Here is a 24,277-nt window from a genome sequence, read left to right on the forward strand (position 1 = left end):
TTTAACAATGTAATGGTAATGGGTGAAGACCATGGACTTTGTTGACATTATTTTTCCTATCCTTATTTAGGGACTGTAATGGACATTATACAGCATGGACTCCACTAATTTAGTTAAGTGGATGTATACCCTCAAAAGTTATATAGGTTAGTGTTTGAGATATTAAGTGGTCATCAACCATCAACATACTTACTTTTTTGCTTTACATGTATTTATGTATCTACAGGTATAACAAAATTTTGTGGTTGATTCTATCAATGTCTACTATTGATAAACAATGACAACGTACACATGATCGTGTACATATATCTAAACGATCAGTTGTCTATCTACATAGACAGAGATAGACCACTATCACTAATAGATTGTTTAGACTAGGTACAAGATCGTTTAAATTTGGTACAAGAGTACAAAATCATTTAGACTTGCTAAGAGATCATTTAGGTTGAGTACAAGATCGTTTAGACTTGGTACAAAACCATTTTTCACTCGTGTGTGACCGATTAATTGAGAGATATTTTTGTTATTTTACTGGACATATAGATTTTTTTTTCTTTTTTAAAATTGTTCTATACGGTGTAAATATTTTTGTGGTTTGTTCTACACCACTGATAAGCTTTAACTTTTTTTTTTTTTTTTGTGTTAGAGTGATAGTAAATATCTTTTGGTTTTGTTACGTAAATTAACCTAAATAAAAAGGTTTTTTTTTAAAATAATAAAAACAAAATAATCTACTTACCCTTTGGCCAAAAAAAATAGTAAAAGACAAATTTTCATTTAATTATGATTAAAGGGTAAATATTTTTGTATGGTATTTTTAAAATAACTCTCAAAATTCGACCATCATCTTCCCTCTGGATGACAATTTAACATATGTTGGATTAAAATGAAAAACAAACAAATTTGTGGCTATGATAAGTTATAGAAGATGTAATCAACAAGCAAAAGTCTTTAATTTAAAAGAGAAAATAAAGTAGTAATAATCTATGAATTTAAATAAATCTTACATATATGTAAAAATGATGGACTAGTAATTGTAAATGAAGACTAAATAAAAATCGTAAAACTTTAATTCAGTTTCTTCCAAATTTAGATGTATTTTATATTTTCTGTCTTACCAGATAATGGTTATAGTAATAATTAAATGCAAGTCTTCTTTTCTTTTTTTCTTTTTTTGGAAAGAAATGAGACTATGTGTGAAAGAAAATATTCGAAATTTGCGCCAATGGAGAGAAAATTGTGAAGTTTTCTAGACGTTTTGACGTAGTTGTTGAAAGGTAAATATAATTTGTTATTTATCCACAAATTCCACAATTGTATTTATTTTGTTCCCTTCTTCTAAGTTCCATAAATTATAAAGAACGTATGATGCTTCTTTCAACAAAAAATAAAAAAATAAAAAAGATAGCGATCTTACTTTATATTTACTTGGTTTAGTCTAAAAGATAATTTTGGAACATTTTGTAACTATTTTTTAAGAAATTAAAGAAAAACTACAAACCATGAAATAAACACAACAAAGTTACACCTCAAAATTCAAGATATAGATTTCATTTATTTACAACTTAAAATTCTAAAATGATGCCTGTTTGACTTTATCAAGTGATATTCTAATTTTGAATCTAATATCTATTTCAACTTCTATCTATTTCATTTGAAAATTTTGAGACATTTTTTTTAAACATTCTCAATACTCCCTCTCATGATGATGCCTTTTCAACTTTATCATTCTCGAGTCCATTCCAAATTTTGGACCAAATATCCATAAGTCTTCTAAGCTTTTTTACTACTATGATTACATAAACATGAAGTTCCACCTCAAAATCAATTAGACTGAGATACATCTTATCTCTCAGAAGACAATAGAAGAGAACCTATAATTTAGTCCTAAACAAGCCGGCATGAGAAGTAGCAGTTACAAGGATTCATTCCATAGTTACCGCAATATGGACTCGGGAAACGTAGATAAGAAAACCTCAAGTTGTGATCCAGCATTTCAGGCTATATAGAACTCATTATATTATTCCACAAACATATATACAAAATTTAGAAGTGGGATTCACACATTCAAATGAGAATCCAACTCTCCAGTTAATACAATGTTATTCGACTCATCCATGGTAGTTAAGAAGATGGAACACTGGCAGTGAGAAAAATGCTGGATTGACCTCTAATCCTGAATGAAGACCATTGTTTTTCCCAGCTGAACTGCTGTGTCTCTTCCAAAAAGCTTCTCTACAATCGCCAAAGAAAACTCCATTGTCGTTCCAGGTCCCCGGCTTGTAATGAGATTTCCGTCAACCATCACTCTGTTATCAATCTCGCTTTTGTCCGACAGTTTGTCACATAATGCAGGAAAAGCAGTGGCTTTCTTATCCTGAGCAAGGTTGTTAATTCGTCAAACGGAGGAGTATTAAAATCAAATTTTAATATATGTATCGTGAATTTCGTAAATAATATTCAAATATAAATATAAATAATTAAGTCTACAATATATATTAAAACAAAAAAAGAAAGAAAAACAGTAATTAACTTTAAAATAAGTGAGAAGAAGAAAATACAATATAATCTGATATGCATGTAATGTAAAACAAAAAACCTGAAATTATAAACCCAACTTTGTGATACATGTAGTGTACGGTGAGAGGGAAAAAAATAAAGGAAGAAGAAAAATAATAAATAAAATTTCCTCTCAAAAGAAGATTATCAGATTGTCTTTTCCATTTCCCTATGGTTTTTTTTAAACAACCATTGAGGAAAAATGAGAGAATACAACTGCATAAAAAATACAAAAAAGACAAACCCACCAAAATACCCCAACTAAAGGAAGGGGTTCAAAGTAAGGAAAATGTTTCCTAGAGAATAATTACAAAAAAGCTTCGAAACCGAAGCCCAAAGGGACATGATATCTCGCCAAGGACCAAACCTCACAAGGGTCCCCTTCACTTCCTCCTCTAAACACACTACCATTCCTCTCCCCCAAATATCCCAAACCACTGTACACACCCCAGCAAATCACAAAAAAATAGTCTCTCTCTGTGAAAGGAGGATGGAGAAGGAATTCTTCAATCACACAAATGTTTCCCTGCCCAAAAATGCAAACATCAAACTACTGCAAGAAAAAACTCCACACCCTTCTCCCATACTAACAGCCCAAAAGAGATTATCCAAGTTTTCCTCCGATTCAAGTCTTCCTCAGCCTTCCAACAAAGAACACGGAAAAAAGGCCCCACAAGTGAAGTTCATCTCCTAACAAGCCTATCAAGAGTGTTCCCATGACCAAGGAAGACTTGTCAAATAAAAAAACCTGACTCTTAGGGATCTTAATCCTCCAAATAACATGGAACAAGGACTCCCCAATGGGAGAGGGATCCAATAACAACCTGATGAAGTATTTACAAGAAAACCCTTCGCTTGGATTACTCTAAATGCAAACGTCTCTTCTTCCCTCCCTAAAAGTACAGGCCTCCAAAACCTAGTGCTTCACAAAATGGAATTCCTCTTGAGGACCCAACCAACTCAAAGGACCTCCCACTCAATCCTCCCTTCTCCTCCAAATACTTCCAACACTTCTAATGCAAAAAGAACTTCTTTTAGTCTCCATAAGAATGCCAATATCCGAACATTCTTCTCCAACAACCTCGTTAACAAGCCTCCTTTAACTTGTCCTTTCAATATTAGACACTACTGGAGTTTTGAATAGGCTATAGTCTAATCGAACTAACTAATTAATGACCATGGTCAAAATCAAAATTACTGGTGAAAATCCATGCATTCTTCCTATACCAGGTTGGAAATTAGGGAAAATAAGACTGGATTATGGATATCTAGGAGTCAACAGCTAAAGTTGTCAGCTGAACTTTTTAACCGATGATATGCAAAGGTTCAAATAAGAAGTGTTTTTCTGTAGATCATGTGAAGAATATTTCAAATTATTTCAGCGCCTCATTTTCAAAAATTTATAGTGCAATTTTCTGAGCTCACGATTGTATGAAAAAGCATGAAACCAATGGCTGATTGATTACAAGTGATGCACTGAGTTCATCTAAAATTGTGCAGTATGAGATTTATTATTTTCAATTTTGTGTGATCTTAGAGTAGATGAACGTAATCAGGAGAAAAAAGTAATTGAAAATATGTTCAGATGATACCTTCAGCAAGCCGTGAGGTTCTAAGACCAAAGCTGGGGATGCACATATTGCTCCATAGGGTTTGTTTGATTCTCTCTGCTTTTTTAGCAAATTAACCAGTTTTTCAGATTTTGCAAACGCTTCTGCGCCACCAAGCCCTCCCTGCAAGCATGCAGGTCCAAAATTAGTTCAACTCAATCGTCAGTACATACCATCCAAAAATTTAAACTTACAGGCAAAACAATTAGATCGTATGACTGTTCAGCAGCTTCGTCAAGAAGTAAATCTGCCTCCAGTTTAACTTTTCGTGATGCAAGAATCTCTAGTGTGTCCTCAACAGAAGCCACCACCACTTTCCCTTTAGCTCTCCGAAGAATATCAATGATCATAACAGCCTCCATTTCCTCAGTACCACTAGCAATAGGTACGAGAATCTGAAAGCAAAGTATGAATATTACTCACTATCACCCGGTAATTCTAATTTCAAATTAAAAAGAGGCCTATCATTTAGCTGGAATCATTGTTTTGTGTTAGTATAACATGTGAGATAAATTTAAAATGTACACCAACACTGTTTACATTAAATTATCTACTTAATAAGCTAATACCAATGTGATAATTCTTCACATTGTTCAATACATAAGCAACCCTCAAAAACACTGAAAATGTCCCATGATTATGGACTGTGAATTGAGAATAGTGATAACTAATGTGAATTGTGGACTGAGAATTGTGAATTTTGATAACTAATGTAAAAGATAGCTCTAAGTAACAATTGGATCCCTTATCTCAACTGAGGTGTTGAACTTCGTGTAGATATAACAATTTTTTCCGTGCAAAAGATTTAAAGTTCTTCATGCATGAATTTGGCTTCTAAATCTTGACTTAATCTCAACTTCCAGCCAAAGAATGTTACTTTCCAGCTCTTTGAAAAACCCCAGGACATATCACAGTGTTACACATCCCAAAACCAACCTAAAGCAGAAGAAAAAGATAGCTTGCCACTATCCAATAAGATTTCGCAGGTAAGCAGATGCTACTAGTTTAGTTTATTCTAGTAATTCTGGCATACATGTCAAATAACTCCCTTTCTCAGGTGCCTTGCAGAATGCTGTCTTGTTCTTCCGTTTATTTTCTCTAAAAAGACAACCAAGTTGCATTTCTATCACAAATGAGCTTCCAACCTCCAGAAGCTATGCTAATCAGAAATTATTTCCTAACTATCTCTCTCTTAGACCAATAGACCTAGCATCCAACGACTCCAATGAGATACATACTGATGTACAGATATTGAAATAGATATTTGCATCATATTTTAAACACGGGGAAAAACACTTGCTTTTTCAGTAAGCAGACGGGACAATAATTAGATGAATTAGTTACAATGATTGCAACCACGGTATCTGAATAGAAGATATAAACCTTACCCTTGGGCCATCATCAAATGTCCACTTCACTTGATTTTGCTCAGCTATGGTATATTCATGACCATGATTGGAACGCAACAACTGATTAGACATTAAAAAGCAGCATATGGATAAGCAAATGTACAGCAACTCAGGGTTTTTACAGGAAAAAACAAACATTATTCTGGGAACAGATGAATATCATGTGTGATGAGAAGGAAATAGAACTAAGAAACAAAGGAAGTGGACATCTCCATTACATTAGTTCAATGCACACACGCCATACACAAATATAGCAAAAAAATATTGGAGAAAAGCATTGTACCAGAGGTCCAGAAACTTCATCGGCTTTTTCTTTCCCATACAATTGATCGACGAGTGCAACAGCAAACTCCAAGGTAGTACCAGGCCCACGACTTGTCACAACTTGGCCATCAATCTGTACCCGGGATTCAACAGCAGTTGCAGTAGATTCCAGTTGCTCCATAAACGATGGATAGCATGTGGCCTTTTAAGGTCAAGTTTTAAAATAAAAATTCAATTGAGTAGCCGATTCATTATAAAATCAAAATATGACTTGAATCTCAAGAAAAATATCTGCTCACTTACTTTCAAACCCTTCAGCAAACCCCATGATCCAAGCACCACAGCAGGTGAAGCACAAATGGCAGCATAAAGTCGACCATCTGCAGCTTGCTTCTTCACTATGTTTTCCAAAACTGCACAATCTCTAAGACTGGTAGCACCTGGCATACCTCCCTAGAGCACGAAAATAGCAGAAATTTCATGCTTCAGTAAAACAGACAGTGAATGAACCAAACTCTGTGAAAAAGTGGTAAAAGAGAATCTGAAGAACCAGAGTAATTCATAATGGTAGCATCATTAGGCTTAAAATTTCAAAGCAGATAAATCATCCATAATCCAACCAATACAGCAATGTAGAAAACTGATAAGAAATATTTATGACCTAACGTGATGGATAGAAATGCAGTGGTAAGAATAGTCCCAGTATACTGAGATAACTTCCAATAAGATCAAACGCCTAATAATATCATTACTGGGAGATTCAAAATGTAAGGAATCGGACTTCCGATCATAAAGTTCTTGAAAACAAACTAGCCTGGAAATCACAAATGCAATACATAGCCAAAGCATAGAAATACAAAAACGAAGGAGAAAAATGAGTACAGGAAGTGCGATGAGATCGAAAACAGTATCTGCACAATCAGAAATGAGAGAATCCGCAACAATCTTGATCTGATGAGCAGCATCAACACGAATATGATTCTCCACGGAAGCAACAGTAACATCAGCTCCAGCACGTCGAAGCACGTCAATGGTGATGACAGCCTCAAGCGGCTCGGTGCCGTTCGCAACCGGAACCAAAACCTAATCTCAACCAACGACGAGGTTGCAAACACAAACAAAATGTCATAAATCAAACAGTACAAAAAGGCAACAGGTAAGAGAAGAAGATATTTCAATAGAGCAGCTATAATAGGACCTTGCGAGCAGGAGGAGACGCCATGGAAGCACGGATGGAGAAGAAGCGGTGTCTGTAAGAATGGAGTTGAGGAGTGAGCTTTGTCGCAGTGAGAGGGAAGCGTAGAAGAGGCAAATGAGGTACTAAATGGGAAATTGCCATATTTGATGGGAGGGCAGAACGGGTAATTTACAGTAGCTCTCGATATCGTAGAGCCTAGTGGCATTGGAGATACCAGCTTGAGCTTTTTGGCTATGGCGGAAATGATTCGGTGTATCATCGTCAATGGATGTTTCTCGTTGTAGGAGATCACGTTCACTATGATTTTGCCACGTCATTGACTCTATTTATTTTATGATGGTAAAATACCGATTTAAAAGTGGTTAAATTATATTGATAAATTTCATGGCTCTTAAAAAAAAAATAATAGCAATAAATTTCTTAGACTTGAAAATTGGAAAAATGACAAAAACAACCCAATTTCGTTTCATATTTCAAAAGTACCACACTTATTAAGAAAGTTACGTTTTCGTTCTTTTCAGACAATCTCGATCGAAATAGCTCCGAGATTTCAAGTGAAACGACACAATTTTGGTTTGATATTTTAAAGTGCTAAGTGGTCGAGTTCCATTGTTAATTCATGCTATTCTCAAGGGATCTTGGGGCAACTTTGCTCTAAGTTTGTCAACATAAATCCGTACATGCCAATTTGGTAACGTTCTCTCGTTCTCTGTTTCATGTTTCTTCTTTTTTTAGAACAAGAAACAGAAATGTATTTGATAACTGTTTTTTTGTTTCCTATTTTTCTTATTTATTGTTTTCTTAATAGCTTGCTCCATTGCTTTAGGTTTATTTTTTTACTTTATTTACATCCAACTCAAATATCTAATTTTCTAAAAAAAAATTTGTCTTCTAATTCTTCTTCCAAAGAACTTTCTCAAAAAAAAAAAAAAAATTGAGGAGTCGTTGCTTCCTCCAATTCAAATGATGTTACAAATGAATCAATTCAAAATGCAAAAATAGAAAATGATTTTCTCAATGGAGGAATTCCCAAACTTGATTAAAAAACAATTTACTTCCAAAATAATTTTAATTTCAAAGAAAATCTTTGTGTAAATATCGTTGAAATAAGAGTTCCAGTTTATAGATAAATTGATTACACACAGTTATTTCCAAGGAATGATATTGAAAGGCATCAAAAAGATTTTTTATTTCTCCATATAGGTGTTGTCTAAGTAGCCTTAATTCCAATATTTAGATATGGACTGGTACAACTGTCTTAGCAATTTTACGTGACAAACATCACAAAGATTTTTCAAATTCTTTTATACGAATAATTGAATCATATTTGGTCAATGACCCTGTCTATTTTAATTGTTTTCCAAACTTTTATGGTGTCTCTTGATGACCCACATATTCCCATTTAAGTTTAGATGTACTAGACAAGGTTTGAATTTTGAAGAAAGTGTTAAAAACTAACAATTGTTTATAAAGTCACTTGCAAAGTTTTGACTACAACCATGCATCCAAAAGCTTTAATGTTTTCAACTAAAACAAAAATATTAAATAAATCTTCGGTTAGTATTCCAATACTTTTATCTTGAGATGAAGTTACAAAAAATCCCTACTTGGTTTTAGATAATGCTTTCATCCCTCAAAAGAAAGAAAAATAGGTTTCTTATATTATAAAACATCATGCTGGAAAAGTAGAGATCAAATTTGAAAACGAATTACCTAGCTTCCATGTTGTCAAAGAAAACGTGAGTTCAAGACCTAGTACATCTAGTATTAGGAGTGAGTCAAAACCTAATCTAAACCGACCAAATTCTCTAAAAATAAAATATGTTAGATTAGATCAAGGAATACCAAATATCATTTATGAAGAAAAACTCTTTGATTTTCAAACTCAAACAAAAATGGATATCAGTTTTCAATTAAACGTAATTATCTTGAAACCAAAGTTTGAACTTGACAAAAAATCCCTACAAAAGGAGTTTATGTCTAAAGCAAATTGTACAGAAATAATTGCCTTTTCCAAAACTTATTCCAAAACTTACTCTGAATAAAAAAGGAAACTATTCATAGAATAGTATTTCAAGACTCTTGAAATACTTCAAGAACATACTGCATTTTTTAGATTGTTTAACCAGAGGAAAAAGTTTGATCATGTTTGCAAAATCAAAGAGAAAGAATCTTGAAAAACTCAAATAGGAGAAATCAAATCTGATTATCCTCCAATGGAAGATGTTGAATTCAACCGTTTTTATAATGAAAATGTCATCGCAAAAACTTTTCAGATCATCCATGATTCCGAAGAGCACAAGGCTCCATCTAATAGAGAAATAAATAGCATCCAAATTCAAAATAATTATTTCAACGGAATGTTTTCTTCCATTTCCTAGCCGAAGTCTTCAAGTTAGAATAAATTTTCAACTCTCCTACTCTTGAAGAAACCCCTAATCTCTTAGAAAAGGTTAAAATAAAAACTAAAAAACAAAGTTTCTCAAAGAAATCAACAAACTCTAAACAACCTTAGGGGTGAAAGTTCAATTAACTTTCTTAACAAATAACATGCAGCTCAATTCTTGAAAGATTTTAAAAATTTTCAATCAACAAAGAATCGAAACAAATCAACAAAATAAATTTTGGAAGATTTGTTAATAAGAGAGATCAAATAAATTTTCATCATCGGCCTTCATTTATAGGAGAATGAATAGAGCAAAGACAGAGGTATGTCATAAATATCGAGTTCAATGGAGAATCCATGAATTAAACAAATAAGAACATTTTTCATATTCATCTTATATTTTTAACTATCAATTACATATTCAAAAATTTCGAGTCAATCTTCTTCATATGAGGGTCCAAGAGTGTGTGGTTGTATATCAGACCCATGCAAATATGATTTAAATTAAAGTTATTTGAAGAGAACTAAAATTTATCAAAATCTTCTCCCTCAAAACGAATTGAAAGGAAATTGAACTTTTATTGAATGACTCTTATACCAATTGTTCGATGCTAAACGCAAAGAGAATTAGGATCGATAGTTTACAAAGGAAGCAGTCGAAATATTAGAAGCTCGATAATATTTTTCGATGTGCTTTGTATTAACTTTAACAAGTAAGTGTCATTATTATGCATATTTACGCAACTACTATTTATTATTAACATTATCATTATCTACACAATAAGTTGGAAGATTACAAGGATTTGTTGACCATTGATCCAAGGAAGATTATTGAAGCTCTTTTTCCATTCTCAAAGAATATTTGTTGTCCTTTTTTCGTATATCATTAATAGTATTCCCTACAGCAAATTATTAATTGAGACTAATATATTAATCCGTACTTCGTCATTGCAACTTACAGTAGAGACCATCAAACTTAGTCGAACACTCCATGAAATATACACAATTTCATTTTAGCTCTTGGACTTGTTCTTGAATTGCGCTTGTTGTCTTCAAATATTTTCTGAATTTCTGGATGATAGAACAATACTTACAAAGTAAACTAGAATACCTACAAAGTTTACTAATGAATTATACTAAAGATGCGAATATACGTTACATTTTTATTAATTTTTATTAATTAATTAATTAATTAATAATTATTTGTTAATAATTAACATTTGAATAGAAACCTTCTTTTAGAAAACTCTATATTAAACCTATTTTTCTTTTGAAATAGGTATATGCCATCCGAGCTCACATAGACTATGAGTCGAGAAATGGGTCATCAAGATCGTATTAGAGATCTGCTTGCTTGTTGTCTTTTTTGTATAGAAGATGATGTTGATTTTGAAGATGAAGATTGTTGTTGATAGTAATCTTTAAAAATCTGCATCAGTTGTGGCCTAAGCAAGTGCTGCAAGAAGTTTTGATTTGTCGTTTAAGAACTCGATGTTCCTTCTTTGATTAAGGTTTTGAAGATATTCGTTTTCTACGAACCATTCCTTCGTATGCTTGATGGTGCCATGTTGAAAATTGTATTTTTCCTACCATTTGATTTTGAGATTTTTTTACCAATATTTTGTATTGAGGATATGAAATTGTATTGTAGCTTCAGCAAAATATTCATGAAATTTGTGAAGGGATTAAAACTCTTGGCAACGAAAGATTTTACGTAACCATTCCTCAATTTTATTTGGAAATCTCAAAATAGCCGTACATTGACAAAAATAATTTAAAAACTATTTTTTTTTTATTAAGCATGCTTTAATGAAATATAGATTAGAGAAACAAAAACTTATGTAGTTTGACGTCTCTAAATTTACTAAATCTATATGGGAACCAATTGAGATGAAAAAAAAATTTAGAGAAAAACTATTTTGTAGAGAGCAAAAACATCTCTTTTTTTCTTAATTGATTATTTTGAAGAAATTTTTTTCCTTCTAAATATTTATAACTTCATTTTCTTCATAGTGTAGGAGAGAATAATGAAATTCTATTAATTTAAAAAATACTAAATTAATAGAAATTTCAAATCTGGTTAATTACTTAATAACTTAATTAACTAATAATTAATCCAATCATATTTAATTAATATTTTAATAACATCTAATGAAATTCTCTCCAATATCGTGTAGTTTTAAATTAATTTAATTAAACTAAACTATTAATTAATTATCGAATTAATTAATAACTACATTAAATATCTTATATTATATTTAAATTAAATTTGAATTATATTCAAATATAAATTTCTCTCATAACCAATATAATTTTAATATGAATCCAATTCACATCAAACTAATATTTGAACTCATTCAAATATTTTACCTCTCATAAGTTAATTTTGAATCATATCCAAAATTAAATTTATATAATAAAGTTTGATTAACATATAAACTTTATGTTATAATGTATCACTATACATTATACTAATTTCCAAAGTGAATTTGAACATTTCAAATTAAAACCAATATAAATAAATCATATTACCCTTTACAAGTTAGAAGGGGGCCTAATTGACCTAAAGATTAGAAGCTACAACGATATGAGATTGATTGACTAAACTCATTAATCACATTAGTCAATATTCGTTAACTATGTGTACACTCCATTATAAACTCACAACTGAACTTTTCTCACTGTAAATATATTTTTCTGTCCATGGATATAAACCAATAACAATAAGTTAGTCCTTCAACCAACGAGCATCTCCAAGTTGGTGGAGCAAAATAAGCAATCTCTCTTGTTGAACAAAATATAGAGGGATACGTAGTTTTGCTGATTAAACATGTTGTGTTGGATAAGAAAACTAACAATAAATAAATAACACTTTTACATGGAAAAAAAATGGATTAATTGAGTCAAGTATAAACAAGAAATTTGGCTTAGTTAAAAAATGATGAGTAGAAAAATAAACTCCATCTAAAGTAACTAATTAGTGTATTGGTTGATGGACGGTTTAGAAACTTGAAACTAGTTTTAGTATTTTCTTATAAAATTAGCTTTTCTATTCATTATATTTTAACGTTTTGTTACACATAATTCTTGTAACAAAAATGTGCTCTTACAACACTGTTTTTGTGTAAAAATGCTTATATGTCGACACTTGTTTGGTGTTGTTGTTTTTCAGGTTCACACATATTTTTCTGTCATAGATTTACTTATTTTGACAATTTTCTGCGGTAAAAAAATTAAACTCATGATTCAATATTACCCACATATGTTTAGAAACATATTTATATTAATAAAAAAAAGTTACATTGTCGGTAAAGGTTTTGCAATAATCCAAAAGATAAATTAATTGTAATATAATACATGTATATGTGACCTAATCTAATCAAACTAACACATAAATGGACTTGATCAATCTCATGGCTAGCCACAGATTCTTCAAATGCCTGCAAATTTTCTAGCAATGTTCTACTTTGCATCATGTTGAAACTTAAACATAAACTTATGACTCCTTTCAAAGTCATTATTAAACTTGAACGTAAACTTACCCCTCCACAAACCCTTAAACTTAACAAACAAAACACATATATATGCTCTAAAGTTATTACAAACAAATTACAAATGTCATATTTGTATCTTTGTCACGAATTTTCCCATATCTTTGTTTGTTTGTGCTTTATTCCATACTAAAGCATGGTCGAGCAACCAGCTTTCTCTCGAAGTGTTGTTTCTAGTGTGCTGCATGAAGTGACACGATGTTTACGGAGGAGGGAAGAAAAACAAAGAAAAATACTTCAAATTACTGAAGACTAACCAAGGCAGTTTGGGAAATTTGATATTTTATGGTTTTGTGGATTAGATTTTAGTATCTACATTCAAAGTATAACGTATCCGTATAGCATACAGTGTGTTTGTGCCTGTGCTTCGTAGTCTAAAACAAAGAAACGAAGAATTCATTTTTAGCTTTCTTGTAAGAGTAGATATAAAAGAAAGGACATTTTAATTAATTTCGAGTGCTTTGGCAGACTATTCACGTGGGGGAGAAGAAGAAAATTGATACTTGTTTTTGTTGTTAAAAGAGAAATTTCTTTTATTTATTTATTTTATTCTTCAACTTGGGGCTACTTATACTTACATATCAATAATTTTCAAACAACCTATACAGATTTTAAACACAAAGAAATGGGGGGAAAATCCAAATGATTTCAACCACCCAACTCCATCTAACCCATAATATCACTCATAGTTAATAATATCTATAGAAGTTGGGTAGAGATATAAATACAGATGGATTCATTGTAAGAATTTAGATGCTTCTCATACCTTTTTATCCTCTCTACTATCCATTTTGCATCAAGATCTTTATCTTTTCTAAATGAAAAAAATCAAGAAAATTTGACACCAATATAAAAGTTTGAGAATTAGAAATTAAGTGAGTATTTGGTCTTGTCATATTCAAATAATAAAAGAAAGTAATAGTTTGGTATGCATTATAAGATGCACTCACATCACAAATTAAAATTAAAACATTTAAAAACATACACATACAATTATATATAATTAGATTGCCTAATCTTCTCGAAGTCTACATATTGGGTGTTTTGATGAACCCCAAATGAGTGGAGTTATCCACTTTGATCAACGTCTTCAACTCATTTGCAACCCAACAAAGTGAGCCTTTGGTTTGGTAAAAATACCCCAAACACTTACAATCCAAATTACACTTTTTCTCGCAATCTTTTTGGCGAAGCCCTTCTCCTTTGTTATACTTTGTCAAGAAATGATCCACACCTTCAACTTTGTAATAATGGAAGCTTTTGGGGTCACATGAACTTACCTTCTTCGCCATACATGTCTTGCTCCATCCCAACAGCCCCTTCTCCGTTGGGCAGGCCACACATTGGTTCTCCTCACACAACCCGAACTGCCCGCATCGCTCCGGCCACTGGCATTCGCTCTCCGTGTTCCCTGTATTAAATTCCCTATCGAACAATGTGAACGTAATCTCCGACGGGCTCCAGTCCACTTTGTCGTTGTATGTGAACAGCCGGAGGTTTCCGTCTATTCCTAATCGGAGGAATGTTAATGTGCTGTTGTACTTTGGCCGTGAAAGAATTGGTCCCCCGTTCTCTGTTCCTGCAACTTCGTAGTTCAATGTCAACTCGGTGGCAAATCCTTGACGTGGATCTACCTCGGCTCGGAGAGTGACTCTTGTGAGAGTGCCTTTCTCGACTGTGAACCAATTCGAAAATCCGGCGAAGTAGCGCATTGGTTTTGGAGAGTTAGGGCTTTTGTAATACAGAGACATGGCGTTTGGTTCCATTACAAAGCTGTAAGGCCCATTCACGTTTAATTTCGCGGATGCGCGGCTTACTAGCTTCGTTACGCCGCCGAGTCGGAGCGATTGGCCGACTAGGAGTGAGTCCGTAGGTGAATCGAAGCTCTGCCAAACGAATTTGCCGTTGGAGTCGAGGAGCACCATGTTGCCATTAGGGAGCATTTTGAGTCGGACGACCCCTTTGTTGGCAGTGTTCGATTGCCAAATGAGGGTGCCGTCAGATTGGGCGAGGACTAGGTTTCCGTCGGTGCCGAGAGAGAGGGTGGCATTTTCACGAACCGGACGGCCGCGATTGGCTTCCCACACCCACCTGATGGTCGATTCGGAGCGGCGAATGGCCATTCGAATAGCGAGTGTATATGCATTGGGCGTGGTGTTGTAGAACATGAGCTGAAATGGGGAGTTGGAGATGGGGAGGGGTCTGTAAGTTGCTTCATACTCGACGCTGAATTCGCCGAAATCGCCTTGGTTGACGAACTTGATAGTCTGGTTGGAAGGAACGAGAGCAAGAGAGAGGGAAATGAAGAAGAAGAAAGAGAGGAGTAGAGGTGTGAAGAATGGGTGTCTCATGTTTAGAAGAAACTCAGTTTTTATGGATGATGAGAGGATAAAGATGATGTTTATTTATAGAAAAGCCCATAAGGGTATTTAAGTAATTGTAGTAACAGCTTTATTTATGTATATTTTTCATTCTCTGTTGGGTTGTAATTATTATTATTATTATTATGTATTTTAATTTTATTTTGATATTTTGCAATTTCTTTGATCATTGAAAAAAGTCAGGACTGGTAGGCTAAGATTTGAATTTCCTCTGTAGTGTCCCAATAACATCGACCACACAACCCTTAAGAAGGAAATCCATTAGGAAGATAAGTTGGGCATTCAACCTGATAATGACTATGACCCCCGCACTCCCTACACTTTGAATCATTTATTATCTCTAGCACTTTGTCGATCAAGCTCTCTTTTTTTAAAGTTATTATGTGCATGGTTGCTTGATCCATAGTTGTTAAATGTGAACTGCTTCGTCAATATGACAATCCACTAATTTACTTGATCATTAGACAATTTTTATTTCTCAAAAGATTCATCTTCATGTACTAATTGAAAGTCAATACCTTTTCCCTTACTTTCTTCTCTGTCTCATAAGGTAATTTCAAATGTACATAAGGATCCAAACAATTGATCAAGAGATAGTGTAGTGATGTCCTGTGCTTTTTCAATGACTATTACTTTCATATCAAACCTTCTAGGAAGTGATCGCAAAACTTTCCTAACAAGTTTAGAGTATGAAATTCCCTCACCAAGATTGAAGGATTCATTGGCAATTTCCATAACTCTCACATTGTATTTAGTTATAGTCTCTTCTTCCATCATTTTTAATGATTCGAACTTAGTTGTTAATAGTAGCTTACGAAAAGTCTTTACTTTAGAGGTACCCTCAAATACCACTTCAAGTGATTTCCAAGCATCTTTTACTATAATGCTATAATTGATTAATTTGAACACGTTCAGATCGACTCCATTATATATGACATTGAGTGCACGAGAATACCCCAACAACTGCTGTTCTTCTGCATCTGTCCAATCTTTTTCAGGTTTTGGAACAGATTTACCATCTACAGTAACCATCAGTGGTTTCCAATCAACTTTAACAACTTTCTAGGAATTTGCATTAAGTGACTTTAAGAAGAAGGTCATACGAGTCTTCCAATACAAATAATTTTTATCATCCAATATGGGTGGTCTTGTAGTTGATCCACCTTCTCTTGGCATCTCCATTTACCGAACCCGCTCTGATATCAATTGAAAAAGTAAGATAACAAAATAACATTTAGCTTTATCTAAAGCATTTAACTATATAAATAGCTAGAGTACACAAGTGACAAATAACATAGAACACTTTGGTAACTCAGTTCGACAAATACGACCTACATCTAGGGAGATTCGTAGCTCAAATAATAAATATTATTGAGATTCAAAGTTTGTAACTTATCACTAAGTTTACATTAATAAGTTATCACCATAATTTAAAAATAAACTCAGACTCTTCCTGAAGGTAATCATGAATCTCTTCTAAAACTAGTTTAGGCTCCCTGTGACTTAGTGAATTGAACTCACACTCCTGTGTTCTTCAATTCATATTTCTTATCTTTCTAGTTTTGTCAGATAAGCAGACTATCTTCAATGAAAATTTAAATACCAGAAGGCAACCATCATACCTTCAACAAGAACTACTTGAAAATACGAGATAGTATTTTCCTAGTAGTGCCAAATTTTTCGTCAACCCAAAAAGCAATCCATGGTCATATACCATCTGATATTAATATTCACAATAACTCCTTCCCAATCATGAGCATAACAACCACAGGCACCAAGATTCCTAAAGTAGAGGAAAATAAAGTAACTTAATTGAACTCCATCATCTTTCAAAAAAAAAATTCTTTAATAAAACGTTTAATTATTTTTTATAAAATATCTTAACAATAGGAATGAATGAACAAATTTTATTAAAAAAAAAAAAGTTAGTCTAATAATCCATCCTTAGTTTCACTTATTTATTTTGTAATAATATTTGTACGATTGAGAATCTTTCACCAGAAAAATCAAATAATTTGCACATTTTTTATCGTATATTATCGTAGTATGGTCACTACTCTTTACAAATTGGTGGTTATGAGATTTATTAGTAACATTTTTATTGTTAAGTAAATATAATTTGTTTTCAAATTCTAAAAATAAAAAATGAAATAACATCACATATTTAGACATTTAAAGATACCTCATATAAAATATTGCTCATAAGATATTTTTTTATAATAAAAAATGGTTTTATATTAGTTTTTGTGTATATTTTATTTAAGATAATGATATTAAGAATGTTAAAAAGATTAAAGGATAAAATTAGATTAAATGTTTGATGAAAATTTAATAGAGCAAAACGTGCAAGAATCAATTAACAAATTTTATTTAGAAAAATGGTTTTCTTTTTTACAAAAGAAAATTTGAGTGCATCATACCTACCTCACTCTCATCTAATATTCTATTTATAGTTTTTTTAAAATTTTTCAATCTTAGTGTTAGAGCCAAGGAGTAATGACTATTCAAAAGAAAATGTTCCATTATTATTTTAAAAGTGAGCTTGGCTAACAAAATGACTTTTGACTTTACATCACATTGTTGATGTACTCAAAACAAATCCAAATGATCTTATTTCATTTTCATCACCGACTAATTTATTATTTGGTCACAACCATTTGTTTAATTCAATTATCTTTCAAATTTACGTTTATCATTATTTAATAATACTATATTTAACTATACAAATTTCTCTCTTTTTTTTTCCCTCTATGATCTATTTCTGTCCACCTTTACTAGATAATAGTTATTCCCTATTTCCTAAACGTAGAGCCAAATATCATGGTGAATAGCGAGCTATTGAAATGTACTTTTTTTTAAAAAAAGATTAAAAACTCAAATTTTAATTCTTTATTAGTCACAAACATTTGACAAAAAAAATATTACACGGAAATTAATAATAACAATAATAAAGCAATATCATCCATATTATTCCAAAATTCACTTAACAAAAAAATAGTACACAATCACTTTTTTGAGTTAACCATCAACCTCTAGAAATATACTGCATATCAATACAACTGAGTGAAACCCATTATCTTTATTATGTAGTTTTGAAACACACGTATTTGGAAATTACATACGGAAAGAAAAGGCTCGATCTTTTCAGAGTCTACTTATTGGGTGTTTTGATGAATCCCAAATGAGTGGAATTATCCACTTTGATCAAAGTTTTCAACTCATTTGCAACCCAACAAAGTGAGCCTTTGGTTTGGTAAAAATACCCCAAACACTTACAATCCAAATTACACTTTTTCTCGCAATCTTTTTGGCTAAGCCCTTCTCCTTTGTTATACTTTGTCAAGAAATGATCCACACCTTCAACTTTGTAATAATGGAAGCTTTTGGGGTCACATGAACTTACCTTCTTCGCCATACATGTCTTGCTCCATCCCAACAGCCCCTTCTCCGTTGGGCAGGCCACACATTGGTTCTCCTCACACAACCCGAACTGCCCGCATCGCTCCGGCCACTGGCATTCGCTCTCCGTGTTCCCTGTATTAAATTCCCTATCGAACAATGTGAACGTAATCTCCGACGGGCTCCAGTCCACTTTGTCGTTGTATGTGAACAGCCGGAGGTTTCCGTCTATTCCTAATCTGAGGAATGTTAATGTGCTGTTGTACTTTGGCCGTGACAGAATTGGTCCGCCGTTCTCCGTTCCGGCAACTTCGTAGTTCAATGTCAACTCGGTGGCAAATCCTTGATCTGGATCTACCTCGGCTCGAAGAGTGACTCTTGCGAGGGAGCCTTTCTGGATTGTGAACCAATTCGAAGATCCGGCGAAGTAGCGCATTGGTTTTGGAGAGTTAGGGCTTTTGTAATACAGAGACACGGCTTTTCGTTCCATTACAAAGCTGTAAGGTCCATTCACGTTCAATTTCTCCGATGCGCGGCTTACTAGCTTCGTTACGCCGCCGATTCGGAGCGATTGGCCGACTAGGAGAGTATCCGTCGGCGAATCGAAGCTCTGCCAAACGAATTTACCGTTGGAGTCGAGGAGCACCATGTTGCCATTAGGAAGCAGATCTAATTTGACGACGCCTTTGTTGGCGGTGTTAGTTTGCCATACAACGGTGCCGTCAGCTTCAGCAAGGACTAGGTTTCCGTCGGAGCCGAGAGATAATGTGGCATTTTCGCGAACTGGACGGCCGCGATTAGCTTCCCACACCCAACGCTTGGCGGATTCAGAGCGTAGAATGGCCATTCGAAGAGCGAGTGTATATGCATTTGGCGTTGTGTTGTAGAACATGAGCTGAAATGGGGAGTTGGATATGCTGAGGGGTCTGTAAGTTCCATCATACTCAACGGCGAAATCGCCGAAATCGCCTTCATTGACGAACTTGAAAGTCTCATTGGAAGGAACAATAGCAAAAGAGAGGGAGAAGAAAAAGAAGAAAGAGAGCAGAAGAGGCGTCAACAATGGCGGTCTCATGTTTAAATGAAACTCTGTCTCTCTGTAATTGGAAGAAGAATGGATGATGAAGCTCAGAAGAAGCTGATGTTTATTTATATAATCTGACAATGGCATTTATGTAATTTAATTTAAAAATAATTACAACTTCATTTAATCCACTGAAATTAATTTTGGATCTTGGCGGGCGCTTTGGTGCTCTCATTCTTCTAATTTCTTCTCCTTTCCTTTTATTATTGTTTTTATTTTTTGGGCATTTGCACTTTCTTTGACCATTGAAAAAAGTCATGGTTGGTTGGCTAAAGTAATGTATTCTTTCATTGCACTTTAATAAAACATTTCATTACATTTTAATTTCCAATCTTAAATATGTCAACTTTAATTTTATAAATGAAAAAACCATTAATTTTGAATGGTTGGGTTAATATAAAATTTCAAATTGTATAAAATGAACATTAAGAATGAATAAGAGTTTGTAGTGTATAGATGTATTTTGAAGATTTAAATATTAAAATATAAAGTTGAGGTGATTTATTTGTGAAATTATTAATATAAAAAAGGATATTGAAATTAAAATTAAAAAATGGAGAATAAAGAGAGAGACAATGAATGCATGGTCTGTTGTCCCATCATATAATTATTATCCAAATATTATTATATTAGTTTATTAAAAGTGACAGCTGGCTGATTAGTTGCCAAATTATTATTTTATATCAAAATCAAAATTTGACTTTATCTATATCTTATATTATGTGTTTCACGTAACTTTCACAATTTCTTTTATTTTCTTATTTTTAATTTACAATGTCATTCTCTTCTCTTCACTTATACCTAATTTTCATACTTTGTTTATTTTATTTATTTACTCGATTATGCCTAAATTTGGACTCAACATGAATTAAACGGTGTATTTATTTGATTCGTGAGGACGAAAACTGCCAACTATAACCAATGTCACATCTACTCTAATACTTGAGTCAGAAAATCTAGGAACGTACCATCAAACTTAAACTCAAATAATTCACTCGTTTTTCAATGAATTTCTATGATATATTTATAAGTTATCATACCCTAATGTTCCAAATATATTCAAGAGACCTTTTAAGGTCTCTCACACACTAGGGATTTGGGATATAGAGAAGGGTTCTTTTAAAAAAAATATATAATAAATCAATTAAAATATTTAAACAGTATAAAACAATTCTAAAAATAAAAAAAGTCTCGGGCCTACAGCAAAAAATACATTCATTGACTTTAACGGTGCTTTTTTTGTTCGTTAAACTTCCAAAATGTGACTATTTTCTTTCTCTAAAAATTGAAGTGAAAATGAAAATATAGGTACCATAATAGAATGTTTTTGAAAGTATGTGATTAAAAACAAACCCTTCTAAAATTTTAAGATAGAAAAACACAAATAAAAAATATATAAATGAAAATAAATATTTTAAAAAATTACCGAGACAAAACTAAACCAAAACTAAAAATACATTAAACAAAAATAGGATACAAACTTTAAAGGAGTGTTTGGGATAAGAAGTGAGTTATTATAGTTATAGATTTTTATATTTGGATTAAAATAGTTTGTGTTTATAACATAGATTAATTTAGTTTGGATTACAATAGTATGCATTTGGTGTGTATATTATTTTAGTTTGATAAAGAAACAGTAAATATCGTAGCAAAGAATAAAAAAATGATGAATGTCAAATAATAAAAATTGTTGCAAATAGTAAAAATAGTAACAAATTAAGACTTTTGAAATAATGCTCACATAACTAATTGAAGACTTTTAAATAGTATTAATTGTAGCGAAAAGTAATTATTATAACCATACATAATAATCTCTATCTCAAAAATACTATGACTAACATGTATTTGGGTAGAAGAATTGTAGTTTGTGATCGTGGGGTTGTTAGGAGATGGATATGCTCTCTTGTTTCAGATTAAAATTTCACGGTTTGAAGGTTTGAATGGATGATGGGTTTGAAAATTTTGAGAAATTTGATTCAGTGTTCTAATTTCATCCTTATCAAAATAGTGGATATAGTCATGATTGAAGGGAGAGAGAAGTTAAAAGATGGGGACAAGGGAGGGGAGGGTAAGGGATATGTGGAAACAAGCTTGTCTTTTTGAAAAAGAAAGGACCATTTACAAGCTTGTATGAATTAAATTTGAGGACTCAAATAGTGTTTTTCCCAAAAAGGAAAACCAATTTGATAAAATGTATTATGAAAGGTGTGTATTGAATACCTCTCCAGCCCAAAGTTTTATTTAAAACAAAGTTCCTTTATTTGCTAGAGCTGGATGCAATATTTTGAACGTTGAATATCTTAAATATTCTCACCTAATCAAATATTCAAAATAATCAGATAAATAATAATATAAATCCATCTTGACTGGATTTCCATTGACTACAGGTCTACAAAACTCACACCCAAATTCATTGCCATGAAACCATTCATCTTCAACCCCAACCACAAACTCACCGTTAACAAATTCTAAATACTACCGTAATTAAAATTTTAGATTAACTTAGTTCAATCGACATGAAGTATGTACGGTAACTTTAAGGTTAAATGTTTGGTCTATTGTATTGTAATTATTCAATGATGATGATAACAATATTAATAACAATAAAGATAACGCGGTGATAAGATTTTGGTGTAGAGACGATTTCATACCAAATTCGAAGTTTAGCACTTCTAAATTTGTTTTTTCTTGTCAAAAATAAAACTTAACTTTACGTGGAATATGTCCTATTAATTTTTTTAAAGAAAATTATTCTTACAATCTATTATTTAATAAATTACAAAATTTAAGGGTGAATAAGATTGAAAATTGTTTTTATTTTCAATATAATAATTTATCATAAACTATTTTAGTAAGGATAGGTTCTATTATATATAAAAGGGATTTATAGATATTTAGACACGGTTCTAAAAGTCTTAAAGATTAAACTAATAATAATTTAATTTTTTTATTAAAGTTATTATATTAATGAAATGGTTGGGTCACTTATATTTTGATTTTGTTAAAACAATGTAAATATTGTTGAAATTTATTAAATATAAATAAAAGTAGTAAAATGTGTAAAGCAAGAAATATTAGTCTTTCCTTTAATTTTTTACCTACAAAATCATTAAAAAATTATGATTTCATAATTTCAAAAGAATTATGAATTTTGTGGATGTTTTACCCTTTCATTACAAGTTTTTTTACTCCGATTTAGTGGCAATTTTATATTCAGATTGATTTAATATTTGTGGTCATTTTCACATTCAACAAGATAGAAGTTACACTTTATTAACTTTTCATCTCCTTATTTAAAAGAAAAAAAGTTTTGATCATAACCGATATTAGTTAATGCTCTATGTTATTAGAGCCATAATGTTACTTTTCCGTATTCGATAATTGATTATTACATAATGCTATATGTTATTGCACAACTAACAATCTTTCTATCTTCCACTTTATTTGGATATATATATAGCTTAGATGGTTAAGTTATATGTTATTGCACAACTAACAATCTTTCTATCTTCCACTTTATTTGGATATATATATAGCTTAGATGGTTAAGTTTACAACGTATAAGCTCAAGATATTAAGAAATGGATTTTTAATTGCACAAACAAATCAAATTCAAAGATACATTCAAAAGATGACAACACTGTCTCTTTACTAAATAAATTCATTTTTCATTTATTACGTTGTGAATATAAAAAAGATATAAATATGAAAATATTGAAATGAGTGTTCCAATTTTATAAAGTTAAGTTAAAACTATAATTTTTTCATGTGTCATTTTCACATGCATCGCACGTGTTGTTTACTAGTATATATAAATAACCAAGTCGTTAATGTTCAAAACTATTATTGAGAGCAAGCAATAACATGTGGACAACAAGATTAATATTTTAAAATTGAATTTTAAGTATAACAATAACTACAAATATTAATGTATTAAAAAGATGAGGCACAAGAAGCTATATAGAAACGAACGACTGCTGGGTCAAAGCCAACTTTTGTTATAACAAGTGAACAACCATATATGTATATATTAACTTGGATCAATTGGCGGGGACAAGTGCCCCTTGTCTGCACGAGCATTTTCCTCCAGAAAAAAGCAAATAAAAGAATATCGTGGTTACAATATCATTAAATATGAAAAGAACATTTATGTAAATGAAAAATATGGTGACTACTTAAACTCTTCAACTTTCAAATTTCAAATTTGAATAATTAAAAACTTAAAAAAATTATACAAACTTGGGTTTTGTTGTGTCAATTGATATCAATGTTTTGCATTTGTATTTAGAGATGTAAAGTAGATACATTGGACGTATAGTATTGAAAAAAATTATGTTCAATGGCAAAAAGCATAGAATTACCTGATGCTAGCATGCATGAGAACTGCAACGTCGTATAGGAATGCAACATTAAAATATATGTATAACTAAGATCAA

General features: G+C 32.0%; 3 protein-coding genes across 3 annotated transcripts; all 3 read right to left on the bottom strand.

The window, feature by feature from the left end:
- Positions 1–1,845: 1,845 nt before the first annotated feature.
- LOC101212934 (protein DJ-1 homolog A) lies at positions 1,846–7,292 on the bottom strand. Its single transcript, XM_004137193.3, has 8 exons — positions 7,041–7,292; positions 6,725–6,925; positions 6,146–6,295; positions 5,862–6,044; positions 5,558–5,638; positions 4,364–4,564; positions 4,152–4,292; positions 1,846–2,377 (listed from the first exon to the last, which is right to left on the bottom strand). The coding sequence occupies exons 1-8, from the start codon at positions 7,179–7,181 to the stop codon at positions 2,171–2,173; spliced, it is 1,305 nt and encodes a 434-aa protein (XP_004137241.1). The 5' UTR covers positions 7,182–7,292; the 3' UTR covers positions 1,846–2,170.
- Positions 7,293–13,841: 6,549 nt separating this feature from the next.
- Positions 13,842–15,344, bottom strand: LOC116401666 (epidermis-specific secreted glycoprotein EP1-like). Its single transcript, XM_031884838.1, has one exon. It carries the CDS (start codon positions 15,326–15,328, stop codon positions 14,006–14,008), a length of 1,323 nt encoding a protein of 440 aa, XP_031740698.1. The 5' UTR covers positions 15,329–15,344; the 3' UTR covers positions 13,842–14,005.
- A 2,959-nt stretch (positions 15,345–18,303) lies between these two features.
- LOC101212696 (epidermis-specific secreted glycoprotein EP1) lies at positions 18,304–19,888 on the bottom strand. Its single transcript, XM_011654983.2, has one exon. It carries the CDS (start codon positions 19,830–19,832, stop codon positions 18,510–18,512), a length of 1,323 nt encoding a protein of 440 aa, XP_011653285.2. The 5' UTR covers positions 19,833–19,888; the 3' UTR covers positions 18,304–18,509.
- Positions 19,889–24,277: the final 4,389 nt, after the last annotated feature.

Source organism: Cucumis sativus, chromosome 4 (assembly GCF_000004075.3).
Source record: "Cucumis sativus cultivar 9930 chromosome 4, Cucumber_9930_V3, whole genome shotgun sequence".
In the NCBI taxonomy this organism is placed as follows: Eukaryota; Viridiplantae; Streptophyta; class Magnoliopsida; order Cucurbitales; family Cucurbitaceae; genus Cucumis; species Cucumis sativus.

Coding starts and splice junctions, on each gene's coding strand:
- LOC101212934 (XM_004137193.3), bottom strand. CDS start 7,181: ATGGCAATTTCCCATTTAGTACCTCATTTGCCTCTTCTACGCTTCCCT. Junction 6,296..6,724: donor TCGATCTCATCGCACTTCCT/GTACTCATTTTT, acceptor TTCGTGCTCTAG/GGAGGTATGCCAGGTGCTAC. Junction 5,639..5,861: donor ATGAAGTTTCTGGACCTCTG/GTACAATGCTTT, acceptor ATGTCTAATCAG/TTGTTGCGTTCCAATCATGG.
- LOC116401666 (XM_031884838.1), bottom strand. CDS start 15,328: ATGAGACACCCATTCTTCACACCTCTACTCCTCTCTTTCTTCTTCTTC.
- LOC101212696 (XM_011654983.2), bottom strand. CDS start 19,832: ATGAGACCGCCATTGTTGACGCCTCTTCTGCTCTCTTTCTTCTTTTTC.